Here is an 18,250-nt window from a genome sequence, read left to right as displayed (position 1 = left end):
GAATAGCTTCACCCCATGTACGCTCAGGACACGAAGAAGAAAGAAGCATTGCACGAACAGAGTCAAGAATGTGACGGTGTTTGCGTTCAGCTCGGCCATTTTGTTGAGACATACCAGGGCAAGAAAACTCAGACATGGTACCCTGTTCTGCAAGAAAGGTTAAGAGTTTGGAATCACGGTATTCCATAGCATTATCACGGCGAAAAACCTTAATGACCTTGGAAAACTGAGTGTTAATCATAGTGGCAAAGTTAATATAAATCTGAGGTAACTCATGGCGATTGGCTATCAAATAAACCCAAGTAAAGTGTGAATAATCATCAATGAAGACAACAAAGTATCGAGCTCCTCCCATAGAAGCGGTGGGAGCGGGACCCCAAACATCAGAGTGAATTAGATCAAAAGGAGAGCAAGCAAGAGAAGAATTATTGTGAAAAAATAAAGCAGGCTGTTTGGCAGTTTGACAAGAAATGCAATCAAAAGATTCATTAGGAACCTGACCCAAAATACCTTGAGACACAAAAGGACGCAATTTTCCTAAGGAGCTGTGGACAAGACGTTGATGCCATAAGTGAAGGGTAGATGGAGAAGAAGCAGCACAGAGATTTGGTACAGGAGGAATATGAAGATTCTCGACTTCAAACAACCTTCCAACCTTACGTCCAGTCCTGATGACTTGTCCCGTCTGACGATCCTGTACACGACAACCAGAGATAGAAAAAGTGACATCAAAACCCAAATCAACAAGTTGACCAACAGAAACAAGATTAAAGTTTAAGTTGGGAATAAAATAAGTATCAGGAAGATTAAGAGTCGACTGGGAGATAGAACCCTTGTGTGTTGCGTGCAAAAGGGAACCATTAGCAGTGTTGACAGAAGGTGCATTTGTAGTGGAAGACAGAGACGAGAAGAGATTACTCAATGGAGACATGTGATTAAAGCATCCCGTGTCAAAATACCATTTAGAATCACCTGAAGGAGTCGAAAGAGCAGCAGGGGTATTACCAGAAAGGGAGAGAAGACGCCGAAGAAGAGATACAATATCAGATAAAGAGACAGGAGACGGGTTGAGAGGTGCAGAGGTGGTAGATTCAAGAGTAGCATCAACAGCAAAAGCAAGCTTAGGACGTGGTGGGCGAGTAGGACAAGTAGTAATCAAATGTCCAGAGAACTTGCAATAATGGCAGAAAAGTTGTGAACAATGGTAGCTAATATGACCTTTCTGGTGGCATGTGCGACATTCAACAGAGGGACAGACGGAGAAAAGGTGCCCAAAACTGTTACAATTTCGACAGAATATATCCTTTCTGTGTGTGGTAGCAAAAACAGCTGACTTTTCCATAATAGCAGATATAGAGATCACGGAGAGGAGAGAAAAACTGTAACTTGGGAGCCGAAAACGAGAAAATGGAGGGCAGAATCGGAAAGAGCTCACCAAAAAACTTTAGGGAGGGTCCCACTGTGTGCCACGTCAGTGCAAAGGGACACATGGCGCTGCGTGATTGGAGACAGGGAGGCGCTGATTGGGCGGGCGAATGCGCGGGTTGAAGGGCGGTTTGGGTCGGGCACGTGGGCGAGCGGGATCCGTCTGGCTGCTTGGTGACACGTGGCACGTCTGGAGTCGTTGATCTAGGCGCTGATCCAACGACGCTGGAGGCGTCTGGAGGGAGGGCTGCTTCAACCGGACAGCCAACTTTGATCGGCGCGTGGCGGCGCGTCCGGCGGCGTACGGTGGTGATTCTGGTGGCGTTGGAAAGTCGCAACGAGGAGAAGGCTACGGTGGCGGCGGTGACAAACCAAAGCGTCGGGAAGAAGTCAAAAAGTGAGCACAAAGTACTGCCGGAGGAAACAAAATAAAAGGACTAGAAACCAATTATTTCTGAAAAAAAATAACCTGGCTCTGATACCATGTTAGAAACAAGAGACCAAACTAAAGAAAGTGTTTTGTGTATTATTAAGTCTGATCAAAAGTACAATGTACAAGGGGTATATATAGGTGCTAAAAGAATCAAAGTAATAAAAGCATAGAATCCTATAATTAATATACATATATGATATATAAATATAAACGATACTAACTGATCTAAAATGATTCTAATGATTCTTTAATGATTCTCTATCAAGTTAGATTATTTGTTTACTTAAACAAATGGCACTTTAAATCCCACTTATGTATACATCAACTGATCAAGGATATTTCTCTTGAATGGAAAAGTAATATTTGGCGTTATTAGTTTGGTTTTTTTTTTTTTGGTGACTTTTTAGTTTGGTTTAACATCATCTTAAGCCGGCTTTTGTTATCTTATTTTGACAAATGTCCCTTGAACCAACCAATTGCCACCCAATAACTTAAAATCTTCCGCAAACTGTAGTTATCATTTGTTGAAGTGATTAGAACAAGTTAAGCTCTTCGTTTGGAGAGATATCTATGGAAGCCTTTGGATGAATCTATCGGCATCTCCAAACTAGAACTTTTAATTTTTCAATCAAATATTCCAAATGCAAGAATGTCTCAGAATCATTCATGCATTGCTTCATTAATTGCCCACATGTAACAAAGGTTTGGCAAGAACTGGGAGTAATAAACGTATCTACTATAAAATCAGATGGAATAATGTTATATAGATGAATTTGCATGTGCGAGCGTAATGACATGCAGAAGTTGAAATGCTGCGCAGGCAGGGCCACTTATAAATAAACTAGAAATAGGCGTCATTATAACTACAACCTCTTCCATTGTTCTCTTCTTTTTGCCACAATAATAAAGAAGCTAACAATAATGGGTTATTGCACTTTGCACTCACTCTCAAATATTATTACTATACCACTTTCATTTGTGAATTGTGATGCACTGTCAATTGCCACTCTAGTCTCTAGGTGTTCCATTTTCACATTCTCAGCTATGACACATGCATGGACCATTCTCTGTCACCTCTTGCTTTTTTCCTTCCTTTTCAATCACTTGCATTGTTTTAGTCACTTCAACTTATTTATCCATATATTAAAAAGGTAGAGAACGACGGAAGTATATACATAATGTAATAATTCATTTTTATTGTTAAATGCTTTGGTGAAAAGTTAGAGCGGTGAGCAATGAGCATATTGCAGAGCTGCTAATGAAAGGAATCAGGATCAAACCCCAAGCAAATAAAGCAATAAAATTAATACTTAATAAGCTATTATTATTATTATTTGCATATTCCCCTCTCGTGTTTGTTTGACATCTTTTGCTTTTTGTCCGGGAATGTAAATTACACTCATCAGTTGCTCAACAAGAATTATAAATTGGCTTAATTGTTTCAGATGAATGTAACTCAATCTTAATTATCACCAGCGCGGAGTGAGATAAAATATTAGAGGGGTCAAAAATATTTACACAATAAAATAAGATTAAATTAAAATTTTAAAGAGGACTAAACTAAAATTTACATATAATTTACAAGTTAAAAATTAAAATTAGAGGGGGCGATTGCCCCCTTTTCTTTATAGGTAGCTCGCTCCTAATTATCACTCATTCTTAATTTGTAATCCATAATTTTATTAAACATAATTGCTGATTTAATGATCAAATAATCATAACATTAGTATTATTCATCAATCTAATGACCATAAAAAGTACTTTTCAACTCCCAACAAAGAGAAATTCATGAATTTCTACAAGTTAATCTCATAGCTTCGGTTTTTATACTCTTATTTTTAATATTGGATATTAATAAAATTATTATACATCTTAAATAATTGCTTACGTGAGTATCGTAGTAAATTTTATAAGTATATTCCTACTTTTTTCGGTTTGACGACTGTAACCCCAATTGTTAAAGAATTTTTGACAAAATTTTCTGATCAAATTATAGCTATAATTTTGGATAATAAATTATGGTGAAAACTCAAGTGCAGTCGACTTCACGTGAAGTTGATAGCTGAGAGATGTTAGATGAAAATTTAGTCAAATATGTCAAATTATCTAAGTTGTACCATAAATTATATTTTCGATTAACTACTTGTTGGAGAACGTTACTAACACTGAAATAAATATATTCTAGTAATAATTAACTAATGCAATTTGGTGGTGACTGCTAATAATTTGTTATTATGAAAAGAGAAATTTTGATGACAACAGAAAATGCTAAGCGACTTGAAATACTCAAGTTAAAAGGTTGGATTGAGAATGGATGTCAAATTAACTTCGTTTATATTTTGAAGATGATGATGATGATGATTTCAAAGTTAAAATATCACTCTTTAATTTGGCATCATAGATGAAAAAGGTGTACATTTGGTTAGATAAATTTTTTAATATTGATAAACTAACATTTTAGTTTTAGGAACACTTGAAACCTAGGAAGCACCGATACAACACGGACACGACGCGACACGGATACGCCGATACGTTTCTTTTATAAAAAATTGGATACGACACGTTTAGGATATGTTGTGAATTTAAATTTAAATAATATATTAAATTAATAAATATTATATTGTAAATATAAGAGTAAATATAGTTGCATAAAAAAGTTTTAAAATTATGCAATTATTAAAAAAAATAAAAAATTTTAATTTATTCTTGCCATCTCGCTAACAGAAAATGTATCAATTTCTTCTCCTCTAAGTCCATCATCCGCAAACACCACCGCTTCTATGTTTGGTTCATCTAAAGATAAATACGAAACCTCACTCAATTATTAAATTTTGATTTGTTTTAATTTTAAAATATTTTAAAATTAGAAAGGAAAAATTGATTAATCAGGCTATAAAATCACAAAATCAATTGAAGATTTGCAGTCCAGCAGAAAAATTGGTCTTATTAACATCTAAATCGGGTCCGACTCATTTAGATTCGTGACGGCTCCACCAAAATTCTACATCGCAAGAAGACATGCTGCCGATATGCTGTTTAAAGTATCCACCGCGTGTCGGCGTCGGATTCGCGTCCGATACGGATAGGCCGGCACCATAAGAAAATTCGTGCTTCATATATTGAAACTATATGACATACAATAAAATGTTATTTAATGTGACCTGAGTATATTACTCAACCTTGTGCTTTATGAGCGTGAGTTACAATGGACAAATATTTTGTTGAGTTGTCGTGTTTGTGTACGTGTTGTGTAAGACCCAGAACTTTTGAGAAGTCTTATTATGATCAAGTCTTAAATCATATAGTTATTTATAACCTTAATTTCAGAAATTATTTTATTAAAGGTAATTAAGACAAGTTTTGATTTATGAGATTTGAGATACGTTATGATTATTATCCAATTTCACAATTATTGGATTGCTTTCTATATCCAAATTATAAAGTTGATAGTTGTAAAATAATAAGGATTTTTATATGATTTGGATTAAATAATTAATATTTTAAATATTATTACTGCTATTTTGAAAAATGAAGGAATTAAGTATATTATTTCTAATTTTTAGATTGGGGCATTTTATTGAAAATAATTTGTGAAATTGATGAGCAAATAGTATTTTCTATATATAATTAGTGTTGGATTTAATTTGGGTTTCAATCATTATATTATTCTCAATTTTATGTGAAATTACCAATTTACCCCTAACCCTAATTTTCAAAATAAGGAAACCCTAACCCAGTAACCCGTTACCATGACCCGGTTCCCTTATCTCCATACACAGCAGCAGCAGATCTTCTCCCCTTTCCCCAATAGAACGCAACACCCATGGTTTCCCCCTTCTCCATAAACAAAGAAACAGAAAACAAAGAAAGAAGAGATCGGAGGGGAACGCAGAGGGAAGCAGGGGAGGAAGAGAGGCACGGGCTAGCACCGGCGGGCCTCGCTGTCACCCATGGAGCCGCGAGCTGCGCCCAGTCGCCGTCAGGGTCACCGCGTCGTCGCCCTTGCCATCTCCGAACGAGAAGCACGATGGAGCTCCGTTTCTGCTTCCCTAGTCCGCCGTGAGTGAACGACACTGGGAGAGAGGGGCGCGCGCGAAGGAGCTCGACCGCGAGGAGAAGGGCGTCGCGCCTGCCACAAGCTCGTCCAAGCCGATCTGCTGCCGCCGTCACTGTAACCGCGCCATCGCCATTCCCTGAAGCCCGTGTCGCCGTCGAGCCCAAACGAGAGGAGAGACCGGGCCTGAACCTCGATGAGCTGGGGAGAACCAGCGCCGCCGCTATGCCGTCGTCGTGGACACCACCGCCTCCGTCGGAACGGCCGTCACCATTGCCACCATCCAAGCTCGCCGTTGCTGGTGATGGCAAGCTGAACCACAGTCAAAAGAGGGTTCAGACTGCCGCAGGTGTCGCTGCCGGAGAATGGAGCTGCGCCTCTGTGTTTCTGACCGCCGGGAGTGGTTCTATGACTTCCCGGACCACCGCTGGAGCTTCGGGCCGAGCCTCTGTCGTCGGAAAAATCTCGCTGCCGTCGCCGGAGAACTCTTCCGGTAAGGGTTTTAATTGAGGTTTCTGCCTTTTTGGATTTCGAGAAGGTTTTAATGCTGCGTGGTTTCTATAGTTAATCCACCGGAGCTTCTGGCCACCGCCGGAGCTGTTGCTGCTGCCGGTTCGAAATCAGAACTGCTTCATGTTGTTATTCCGGTAAGAAATTATGTTTCGAAAAGCCTCGCGTTAGTATTCTGTTGTGTTCGGTTAATGAATATGAGTTTTGATAATGTGGGGTCGAGTCCTGATTATTGTATGTTGCGATTAGTGTTGCTATGGTTATTGCGAACGTGACTGGGAGCTGAGGTTTTGGTTGCCGTCAGTTCGGGTTGAGGCGGAAAGGACTCTGTGAGACATTTGGATTATGGAATTGCGTTTTGAGGTAGGGGCGCTTTCCAAAAACTATGTTTTATGTATTGGAATTATTACATATGGATACTAATGTGAGATATTGAGTATTTGGTGATTGTATCTGCCTTATGTATTATTTGATTGACTCGAATGACTATGGATGTTGTTTTGGCTAAATCGTTGTGTGGCTTGTGAAACGTAATGTTTGAAGTCGATTCTTTAAAGATTTGAAATGAGTTTAATCCATTGAGGATTGGTTTGAATTGAGTCAATTATTTTGATGATGTGAAAAATAGAATCCACTCTTGAGTTTAGCCTGGCTGGCTTTAAATGATCTGGTTTTTGATAAATGATTGTTACTGAACCGTTTCTTAAAAGCTTTAGAAATGAGTTTATTCGGCTGATAATGATTTGATGTTGAAACGGTTTTCTTGAAATATGGAATTGAGATGACTATTGGATTTTGGCTGGCTTTGGACTGATTTTGGAAATTTGGGCTGTTGAAAAAGATTGTGAAACGGTTTAGTTGGGAACCGAACCGGGTGGCAAAGTCCAAATTTTAGGGGAGGTGCTGCCGAAATTTCTATAAAATCCGAGTCTTTATTGAAATGTTGTTTGGAGAATGATTAGTTAAAGACTTCTACTATTTTATTTGAATCATCAAGAAAAGGATGATTCATGCTTTTGAAATGAGTTAGTAAAAGGGGAAATTGTAATTTAGTCTTGCTTCTTAAGAAAGGAATTGTATCTCTTTCAAGAGAAAGTTATTTAGATGAAACTTGTGTTTTAAAGCTGTTTGAACGAGAAAAGGGTTTATGCCTTTGAATTTGACTTGGGGGTTTCAATTAAAGAAGTTTCAATGGCTTTGAAAGAACCTGAATGTCTATTGACAAGTTATATTTTGAAATGTTTTGAGAAAGGTTTTAAGTACTCTTTGAATTCTGAATTTTTGCAAGACTAAAACAATCTTGAACAGTTGAAATGCTTTAGAACTTATCATGGGGGTTGAAGTTGGTTTTTCCTAAGTAAAGGAAACGGATTTGAAAGAAGTAAATGATTATGTGACTCAGTTTGGCTTAGATCCTATTTTATTACTCAAATCGGAAAGCCAATGTTTTAATGATTTTAAATGAATTTGGCAAAATGAGTTATGTTATTCTCCCCTAAAGACTTAGGACTCTGCCGAGAAACTTTTGTTATAAAATCCCATTGTTGGATGGGTGATTTTGAATATCTCAAAGAGGCTTTTAACTTGCCATGATTATGGAAGTTTTGGAAAAAGGATGCCGAGAGTGGCATTGTTTTAAAAGGGGAATTTACCTTGAGTAAAAGTGGCTTATGAGCCTGAGATGATTTGAGAAATGAAATCTTTAAAGCCAAGGCTGAAAAGAGTTGAAACTTGATTTCAAAGTGAAATGAATTGAGAAAATGATTTATGGCTTAAATGCCGATTTCATAAATCTGATGATTTTGAATGGTGGGAGTGCTGTTTTATTATGAGCCGGAATGGCTATGTATGATTATGAATATTGACTGGTTCTGGATTGAACCGTGAGCCGGAATGGCTGTGTGTGATTATCAATATTGGCTGGTTCTGGACTGAACCGTAAGCCGGATGGCTGAGATGGATGTTGATCCATGGATGAGAATGAATGCATGTATATGCTGAATTATTGATAATTGTGATTTTTGCACTTCCACTATTGGAGATGAGGGTTTTCCTGGGTAGTAGCAATGGCTAGCCACCATGTGCTCTAGGTTGAGACTCGAAGCTCTGTTAACCCAATGTCGTAAGTGTGGCCGGGCACTGTGAAAGGCCCGGATGAGCTCGCCCCCATAAATATTCACCAGTGATGGTGATGGATAAATATTCACCAGTGAGGGTGATGGATATGGATCATGATTATGATCAAGTTTATGATGAGTATAACTCGAGTTGGGGATGCACGACAGAGGGACAGTCCAATGGTTAGCTACCAGGACTTGTCGGGTTGGCTCTATAACCGACAGATGATATCATCAGCCACTAGGGACAGGCATGCATCATATGCATTTGTGTGACATTGGTTGGGTGTGCATATTATACTTGGTTTGCCTATGTGATTAATTGCTAATTGTTCTACTTGTAATAACTGTTTGTTTGTGCTTGAACTTCCTATCTGTGTTTGCATCTGGGACTCTGTTGGATTGTGGTGACTGGTTGTTGGTTGGATTGTTTGGGCCTAGGGCCGTGGTTGGAAAGAGATGAACTGATGGTTGATTTCGGTTTTGTGTTTCTGGTTTGGAATAAAATTATGAAAGGCTATTTTGGTTCCGCATAGATAAACCGTTTTGAAAGGCCTTTGAGTTTTTGAGAATTGAATGGTTCTTCTTTCCGAAAAGATTTCCGACTTTACTTTCATTGTAAACCGTTGTTTTTGAAAAGAGGCATAAGACGGTTATGAATTACTGGTGCGGTTATCTTCACGTATCCTATTACAGTAATTCCTAAAAACCCTCTACTGAGAACCCTTTCGAGGATGATGTTCTCACCCCCTACATTTTTCCCCTTTCAGGATATGGGTGCAAAAGTTACGAAGAGTTTATTTAGTTATTGAAATGTTCTGTATTGATGTAGATTATTTATTGTACCCTCGTCTTTATCTTGATATATTTCTGTAAGAGGGATAGGGATTGTATTGGTTAATGCTTGTAATAATACTTATATATATGTATGTACTCCTTATGAGTTGTTGTAAGTTGAATGGTTTTTATGGAGGTACGTTATCGAACGAAAGTATTTTTGGGAGCGGTATTGTGGTTTAAAGTTTTAAACAGGCTCATATTTTAGTATTAAGTAGTATAAGTGTCGTCGTAATGTCCGAGCTATCAGAGTCGCGCAGCCGGAAGTGTGAACTTTGGTAGTTAGGGTGTTACATGTTGGATATATCTTGAATAAGATATTTATCGATACTTGTTCGACATGCATATTTTTAGTGTCTAATTGTGTTTTAATAAAAAATAATTTTTTTGACATATTTGGATATACTTAAATATCATCACGTATGTGTCAGTATGTCTAATCTTATTTTTAATGTGTATTCTTAAAATGAGTTTAGAAATAATATATATTATTATTTATTAAAATAAAAATATTTTAAATTTATTATATCTATTATATATTACTAATTTTAATTACAACCAAAATGTGTCATATGTCACTCTTTCATTTGCAATTGAAATCAAATCTTTCTCTCTAAAATTAAAAAGTTTTCTCATCCTTCATCCCTCTCCCTTTCTCTATCTCTGTCATTTCTTCACCCACTCTATCTCTTTTATATATTATTATCAATGACTAATTACAAATTTGATAATCAAAATGTGCAACATAATATTCTCTAATTGCATTTTAATTAAATTAAAATATAGCTCTATTATATATTATATATTATATAATACTAGCTAATTTAATAACCAAAACATGTCACATGACACTCTATTATTAAAATTGAGAAAAAATATTTTTCTCTAAAATTAATAAACTCCATTCTTACATTCTCTTGTCTTCTCTCCCATTTTTTTATTTCTCTATACCCTTCCCACTCTATATATAATTTAAAATTTATATTTTATATTTTATATAATTAATTTGACAAATCAAAATGTGTTACTAGATATTGTTTTATTACAATTAAAACAAAATCTTTTCTTCTAAAATTAACAAATTTCTTCACTCATTCTTCTTCTTTATCTTTCTCTTTTTTTTTTCTCTCATTCTCTATTTTTCTCTACCTTTCTGTTATACAAAAAATAAAATTAACAAAATAATAGAATTCAAATAATTTATTATTATTATTATTATTATTATTATTATTATTATTATTATTATTATTATTATGATATGCATATTTTTTATTTATTTTTAAATTTTTATTGTTTCTCTTTCTAATGTATATTTTCACTTCTCTTCCTTTAAGTATTTATTACATATAATTTAGAGAGAATACTAATATTGTGATTAAAAGTTAGAATCGAAATACAATTGTTTAAAAAAAAATTTTGAGTTAACTTTATAACTATCGATATAATTTTTTTATGCTACTATCTAATTATATTTTTATATACATAAAGAGAAAAAATATTATTTTTAAATAGTAAGTATAAAAATTAATTATTTCTATTTGTATAACAAACTTAACACCTAATCAAATATAAACGTATACACATTAAATTCTTTCAAATTTTAGATAACGAATATTAAAACTAATTATTAGTAAAAAATTAAACTCTTTCACATAAAAATAATAATTAAAAATTTTATTATTTGATTTTTTTAATCTACGGAGATTTTTGTCCGCTTCAACCTTTTTGAAAAAATAGTTTAATTCTATAAATCTTTTGTGGTATAATCGATATAGCGTGTAGGTGAGATGGAGGTTTATTGGGCTCTCGAAGGATTTAGTGTTGCTCATATTTTGCAAGAGATGCTTACTTATAAATCTGATCATATTAAAGTTCGGCAAATAGTACTCGTGACTACGATCATTGGACGAACAATGCCAAGATTAGGAAAATCCTATTGCAAATTTTTCCAAACCCCTGGAAATGCATGAAAAAAAAAAGGCTCGAATGGTACGATCCCGCCATTATCCCAGAATGAAAGGGGCGATCTCGTAGTTCTTAGTCTGTGAATATACGTTGTTAGGTGCTCCGTTTTTCTTTTTCCATTGAGACCGAACCTAAACTTGTGCTCGAGAAAAATGGGTCCGGACCTCTTGCGGGAATAATTTGAAAGATCTAAAACCAAAAATAATGGATGGGACGATTCAAGTGAGATCCAATGTAGATTTAACTTTTTTTTTATGTTCCCATAATGTTATTACATATAAAAATACAGTATTTTATATAATTAAACAATAGTAAAAACTGTTAAAAAATTAATTTATATTTTAATATTAATAAAATATTAAAATATTATTACAATTTAATTTTTTAATATATATATATATATATATATATATATATATATATATATATATATATATATATACTATGTTTTTATATCTTAAAAAAATTAAAATTTATATATTTATATATCCATATTATATCATATGTCGTATTTATGTCTTATAGAGTGTGAAAAACTTTAAAAATAGATCTACCTTATATGATGTTATTATCATTTAATATATACTGTCATGATAATACTTTCACATAAAAATAGTGTTATATATTATTAGATAATTTAATATATTTAAATAAATATATTTAACTAATTATCTCAAAATTTATAATATTATTTTCATATAAAAATAATATCATCGTGTGAATATTTTTATTACCATTTTATCCAAAATTCTTTCGTACCGACAAAGCAAAGGTTGGAAAATTTTCACACCAAAAGTATATCCATACAATTATTAGGATGACAATAATTTCTTTTTGGGACATCATTTTTCCCACTATAACGCGGTTTCTTTAATTGCTTAGCTTCCAAAGTCCGTATGCTGATTGATGAACACGTTCTAGCTAGGTTCTAGCAAGAGGGATAATAGTCACGAACTAGGAAGTGTAACATTCTTTTGGGTGTCTAGGAAGTGTAACATTAAATACACATTTATTGTGCCCTCTTCGATCCCTCTTTAATTTTTATACTGCTACCGCTCTAAAATCTCCCAATTTGCTTTTCTTCGAGTGAACACCCAACCCGGTCCCTGTCCTTTTACTCGATGGACATCACGGCCCTTGTCCAAAAAAAAGAGACATATCGGTCCCTATCCCATACTTTTGTGAGACTTCCCGGTCCTTCCGTCATCTCCCCTGACCAAAACAGACGAAACTTGCCTACGTGTCAGTTAACGTTGCTGAGTTGGAGGTTAATAGTCTGTTAAGTTCCACGTGGCCATTGAGTAATGGACAGGGGTCGATTTGTCTCCCTTTGGTGACCTAAAACTACGTCGTTTTAGTGGTCATTAACGTTGCGTTTTGATTGAATAAGGGAACGTGATGTTGGGGTTTCCATATAAGCCCATTGTGTTGCTCTGATAATTACCAGAAAACCCTAGTAGAGCAAGAGTCATCCCCTTGTAGTGATCATTGACCTGTTGAAGTTGGAGCGACGTGCTGACAGTGTTGCTGACAAAGTTGCTGACTGACCTCCACATATTGGTGTTGATGGCGCTTGATTGAAGCTTGGACGGAGATTGCACGGCGTTTGCGACGTGCCAGGTTAGTGTGATCCTTCCATTGCCTTTTCAAATGTGTGTTGTCATTTTCAGTAAGTCCCCCATACTTTGGCATGTACATTGTTTCTGTGGTCCAGGAAGAATAGAAATAGTAAACAATGTCAGTGGAGTTAGAAAATGAATTAGGGTTTCTAATTTAAAAGTGAAATTGAAATGGAGTCAAATTTAATTTGTATGCTAGTTTCTGCTTTAATGTATGTATTATGTTATACTACAAATGTCTGAATATTTTGCTGTTCCCGTGTTTCATCACGAGGGGAAGTTTGTGAGAGACAGTGGGGGATATATGAGTTATGTGGATGGTAAAGTGAAGAGGTTCCCACCAATGGATTTGGATTATGTGAATTTTTTCGATTTGGTTGTTTTATTTAAAGAGTTGGGTTATGTTGAGTATAAGGAGATGTATTGGTATGACATATTGGCCTCTGACATGGAAGCTGGGCTTCATCCCATTAAGGGTGATCATGAGATTAATGAGATGAGGGAGAACAAACTCAAGAACAGGAACAGTGAGGAGTTTTACATTTATTTTGACCATCCTATAGATATGCCAGAGGTGGTAGGTGATGGCTTGGCAGGTGAAAATGTTGGTTTGAGTGATTCTTCATCAAGTTGTGATGACGGATATGAAAGTGCCGAGGATGAGGCATGGAAACCACCTCCAGCTGGTTATGAGGAGGACTCTGACACTAGTTCTGATGAGAGAGTGCTTAAGAAGAAGACAGATAAGAAGTCTACTCCAAAAAAAGTAGTAACACAAAACAAGAAGAAAGGTAATGACAAAGACATATCCCCTAGTAGTGCTAAGAGGGTGGCCTCAAGGAAGTATTCTGGTGTGAGGAGAAAGCATATCTTGAAGGATGGAAAGTCTAATGGTGGGAGCAAGGATAAAAGTGGGCCTCATGCAGCTGATGCAGGCCCAAGTAAGGATCAAAGTAGTGACCCTGTAGATGGTGGGCTACATTATGGATCCAACATTGACCCAAATAATTTAGAAAATGATAGTGACTATGAAAGGCCCTATGAATACGAAAGTGAAGCCTTCAACAGTCCAATTTCTAGTGATGATGAGGGGAGGACAGCATTTGACTCATATAATGAAGACACTGAGTATGGTGAAGTGGAGTTTAAGGTTGGACAGATGTTTCCTACAATGGATGTATTCAAACAAGCTCTGAAAGACTATTTTGTTTATGAAGGTAAGGATGTTATATACATTAAGAATGAGAAGCAAAGAGTAAGGGCTGCATGTGCTGGAGAATCTTGTCCGTGGTTGATATTGACTTCTTGGAATAGTGCCAATAGGTGCTATCAAGTGAAAACTCTATTTAATGAGCATAACTGTGGAAGGGACTTTGGAAGCAACTTAGCTGACAGGGCCTGGGTTACATCCAAATTGGTTAAGAGGCTTCTAACATAGTCTGATATGAAGCCGAAACAGGCTATGGAACACATGGTTGAGGAATACAATGTCCATGTTAGTACAAAGATGATTAGCAGGGCATTGAAAGCTGCACGGGAGGTTGTATTAGGCAATGAGAGAGCTCAGTATGGGAAAATTCGGGATTACCTGATGGAGTTACATAGAAGTAACCCTGGTTCAACAGCACTGATGGAGGTTATTCCTCAGCCTGAATCTCTCCCTCTGTTTGATCGGTTGTACATATGCATGGAAGCCTGTAAGAAGGGGTTCAAAGAGGGGTGTAGGCCTTTAATTGGATTAGACGGATGCTTTTTAAAAGGGTATTATGGTGGACAACTGTTAAGTGCAGTGGGTCAAGATGCCAACAACCACTTTTATGTGGTGGCTTTTGCAGTGGTACCGAATGAGTGCAAGGACACTTGGAAGTGGTTCCTGACTCTGTTGGCTGAAGACTTGGGAGCTGTTGGGCAACATGGGTGGAACTTTATCTCAGATCAACAAAAGGTAATATTTATTGACTTAATTTTCATTTATATGTACTTTTATTGACTTAGATTCGTTGTTAGAACTTCCAGTTTTTGAGTATGAATTGGATTGGACTGTATTGAGAACAGGGGCTGGAGTTGGCAATGAAGGAGGTCATGCCTAACGCACATCATAGGAATTGTGTACTTCACATTTGGAAGAACTTTATCAAACACTTCAAGGATCAGCAGACAAAGCAGCTTGTATGGGAATGTGCTAGGCAGACAACTATCCAGAAATTTAAAGCCTCAATGGAGAAACTGAAAAATATCAATCAGGGAGCATGGGAATACCTACAAAGGTTTGATCCAGCTGTGTGGGCAAAAGCTTATTTCAGCCATGGACCGAAAGTAGACAACATCACAAACAATATGTGCGAGGTGTGGAACGCGAAAATAGTTGAGTATAGAGGAAGACCCATACTAACAATGATAGATGATCTGAGGTGTTATGTCATGAGGAAGATGGCCCTACACAAGAAGAAATTAGAAAATCATACTGGAAAACTAGCCCCAGTTCAGCACAAAAGGTTGGAAGAATTCATCAAGCCTAAAGCAAGTAAGTGGAGAGCTATTTGGGCAGGTGATAGTGATAGAGTCCTCTTTGAGGTTCATAGGCAAGGACACAAGGTTGGGGTTAACCTTGCACAAAGGACCTGCACCTGCAACGTTTGGCAGTTAACTGGTATGGTCATGGTTAGTGTTAAAATATATTTGTGACTTTATCTTAATATGCATCTAACTGAGTACTATTTTCAGGCATGCCTTGTAGACATGCAGTAGCAGCGATGTACAAAATTGGTGTGAACCCTGAAGACTTTGTGCACACGTGGCTAACAATGGACTCAATCAGAGCTACTTACGCCCACACAATGAAGCCTGTAAATAGTGAGGAGTATTGGGAGCCCACTGATGCCCCAAGGCCATTGCCTCCACCAATTAAACGACCAGCACATCGACCAAAGGTAAAGAGAAGAATCGATCCAGTGGAAACTGAGATAAATCCCAACAAGGCAAAGAAAACATTTGAAGTCACTTGTAACAAATGTGGCCAGAAAGGACACTACTATAAAACATGCACCAATCCTGCAATGGATCCAAACTGGAAACCAATGACCAAAAAAGAAAGGAGGGCAAATGGAGCGAAGAAGAAGTCTAACTCAGTTAGAGCTGATGTCTCTAAGAACACAACCAATCTGCAGGTATGGAACTAAGTAGGGATCGATTTGTCTTTAAAGTTAAGTGGTTAGGGGTTTAACTGTCTCAATTTATTTTAGTCGGGGGTTTAGTTGGCTAAAAAAAAATTTGGTAATGTTCATTTGTTGTATATGATAGCAGGAAGGAGGACATGGAAACTGCAATGAGGCCACTAATGTGGCTGGAGTTGGTGTGAACCATAAGGTTGTTTCGTTAGTTTTGTCCTAGTTGAATAGCCTTTGTTATATGTATTTAACTCTTGTTCGTGCTGTTGTTATCATTGTTAGGAAAAAGCTAAGAAAGATAAGAAGAAACTACCAAAAGGAGAGAAAAAAACAACTGCTGTAGCTCCAGAAGGTACACCTCAAGAGATTCCTTTGTCACAAAATGCACCACAATCAGAGGAGGTAAAGTTATCTTGTTAATACTTTAAAGCTAATTACCTTTGCTTTCATAAATTATCTGGGACTATAACAAAAATTCTTTGTAGGTCCAGCATGCTACAAATCCAACCAACATTCAACAAGGGTCATCTGATGTAGTCTTCACAACTCAATCCAATCCAACCCTAAGGTTAAAGAACCTTGTTATCAGGCCCCCACCTCCACCAACACCCAACATGTCAAGTTTCATGCCCACACCCCCACCAGCACCAAGGCCTACACTCTGGTTCAAATCTCAACTAGGACAAGGTCCAGCACTTACGTCCCATGCTTCGGCAAATCCTACTCATGGTCCAATAACTCCTTCGACAACTCCAACAAGTGGAGGTGGTGCAATATCAGCAGAAACAATGGCTGCTGCAAGCTTGGGAACTGCTTCAAGGATTTTCAAATTTGTACCCACTCCCGGGCTCAGGCGTCCAGGACTTAGGCCACCTAAGAAGATGTGAACTTGGAGTACTTTTTGTTGCTGTTTTGTATCTTGGCTACAAGCCTTTAGGACACATGTTTTGCTTCAAAAAAATTTCTATATTTTGCTACTTACTACTACTGGTTTTAGGCATAGGGCTTTTGGTTGAGATCCCTATATTTTGGTTATCTAACTCAGGGCCATGTTGCTGCCCATATTTTGTATAGCATCTTATGTGTTAAGTTGTTTCAACAACTATATTGTTCCTTAATTATCAATATATTAACATGGATCTTTCTTTGACTGTAGATACTTAGTTCTACTTAGCTAGGATGCATATTTGTTAAATTTATGTCATGACATATATGCCATTATCTATCAATATAGGGATGAGATTTAACATTCATCACAGGCCATGGTTCAAATTTTACAAATTCAACACAATAATCCCTGCTTCATTCATCATCAAAAGTGTTGTTCACAACTCAACTTAGTGAAATAACAAAATTCAGCTATGAAATTCTTACACACTTGTTCTAAACAAGCTTGCAATTACAACCCCACCCAGAAATGCTAACAAATTAAACCCATACCTAATACATCTACTTTCACCCATTTTCAGTTTGTAGTAATCTAACTGATCCTCCAAACCAATTAATCTTTCCTCCAACTCATTAACTTTGTTATCCAACACATAACCATGGCCTTCCAATCGATTCTGCTTCTGCTTTGATGCACCAAATGACACAGCCATGTTACCATCCTCACCACATGAAGATACATAATCATCTAGCCATGCAAAGAAGTTGCAATGCCATTTTCCAGTCTACAAAAAAGTTTAACATTTGTTATCATCTATGGAATAGAAATTAAAAACAAAAAATTAGCTAAACCCTCAAAAACTACCTTGAATTTTGGGCAGCGAAAGAATAATCTGTCTGGATTCTTCACCGTCCCTGACATGAACAATATTGCATGAGAACCACAATAACAAATTGGGGCAACCCATTTCTTCTTCCTCGGAGCTCCAGCACTCCCACCAGAATTTAGGCCCCAGCCTACATCGTCTCTGCTTCGTGGGTTTGATGATGAACAACGCTCTCCATTACCAATCATGGTCTCCTAGGGTTCGTATTTGGGTTGGGAGAAGAGTGAGAGATTAGCAATGTCGAATCAATTTCAAACCATTGTGTTTCAGTGAAGACTAAAAACGACCTCGTTTTTGGTTTCTAGAGTGGGACAAAACGACCCCTTACCATTCCCTAATAGCAACGTT

The 18,250-nt window shown here is 36.7% G+C and overlaps 3 protein-coding genes across 3 annotated transcripts; all 3 read left to right on the top strand.

The window, feature by feature from the left end:
* Positions 1-6,137: 6,137 nt before the first annotated feature.
* LOC110264696 (uncharacterized) lies at positions 6,138-6,755 on the top strand. The gene is made up of 3 exons (XM_021106759.2): positions 6,138-6,405; positions 6,477-6,559; positions 6,672-6,755. The coding sequence occupies exons 1-3, from the start codon at positions 6,138-6,140 to the stop codon at positions 6,753-6,755; spliced, it is 435 nt and encodes a 144-aa protein (XP_020962418.1).
* A 6,440-nt stretch (positions 6,756-13,195) lies between these two features.
* On the top strand, positions 13,196-16,664 carry LOC148553896 (uncharacterized). Its single transcript, XM_088494130.1, has 3 exons — positions 13,196-13,775; positions 13,907-13,913; positions 16,619-16,664. The coding sequence occupies exons 1-3, from the start codon at positions 13,196-13,198 to the stop codon at positions 16,662-16,664; spliced, it is 633 nt and encodes a 210-aa protein (XP_088350256.1).
* LOC110265115 (uncharacterized) lies at positions 14,405-16,139 on the top strand. Its single transcript, XM_021107902.2, has 3 exons — positions 14,405-14,905; positions 15,016-15,610; positions 15,685-16,139. The coding sequence occupies exons 1-3, from the start codon at positions 14,405-14,407 to the stop codon at positions 16,137-16,139; spliced, it is 1,551 nt and encodes a 516-aa protein (XP_020963561.2).
* Positions 16,665-18,250: the final 1,586 nt, after the last annotated feature.

The sequence above is a fragment of the Arachis ipaensis genome, chromosome B7, assembly GCF_059453495.1.
Source record: "Arachis ipaensis isolate K30076 ecotype BB chromosome B7, ASM5945349v1, whole genome shotgun sequence".
In the NCBI taxonomy this organism is placed as follows: Eukaryota; Viridiplantae; Streptophyta; class Magnoliopsida; order Fabales; family Fabaceae; genus Arachis; species Arachis ipaensis.
Note: the sequence above shows the minus strand (reverse complement) of the source record. Positions and strands in the feature narration are given on the sequence as shown.

Coding starts and splice junctions, on each gene's coding strand:
- LOC110264696 (XM_021106759.2), top strand. CDS start 6,138: ATGCCGTCGTCGTGGACACCACCGCCTCCGTCGGAACGGCCGTCACCA. Junction 6,406..6,476: donor GTCGCCGGAGAACTCTTCCG/GTAAGGGTTTTA, acceptor TGGTTTCTATAG/TTAATCCACCGGAGCTTCTG. Junction 6,560..6,671: donor TGCTTCATGTTGTTATTCCG/GTAAGAAATTAT, acceptor TGTTGCGATTAG/TGTTGCTATGGTTATTGCGA.
- LOC148553896 (XM_088494130.1), top strand. CDS start 13,196: ATGTCTGAATATTTTGCTGTTCCCGTGTTTCATCACGAGGGGAAGTTT.
- LOC110265115 (XM_021107902.2), top strand. CDS start 14,405: ATGAAGCCGAAACAGGCTATGGAACACATGGTTGAGGAATACAATGTC. Junction 14,906..15,015: donor TTATCTCAGATCAACAAAAG/GTAATATTTATT, acceptor TATTGAGAACAG/GGGCTGGAGTTGGCAATGAA. Junction 15,611..15,684: donor CAACGTTTGGCAGTTAACTG/GTATGGTCATGG, acceptor TACTATTTTCAG/GCATGCCTTGTAGACATGCA.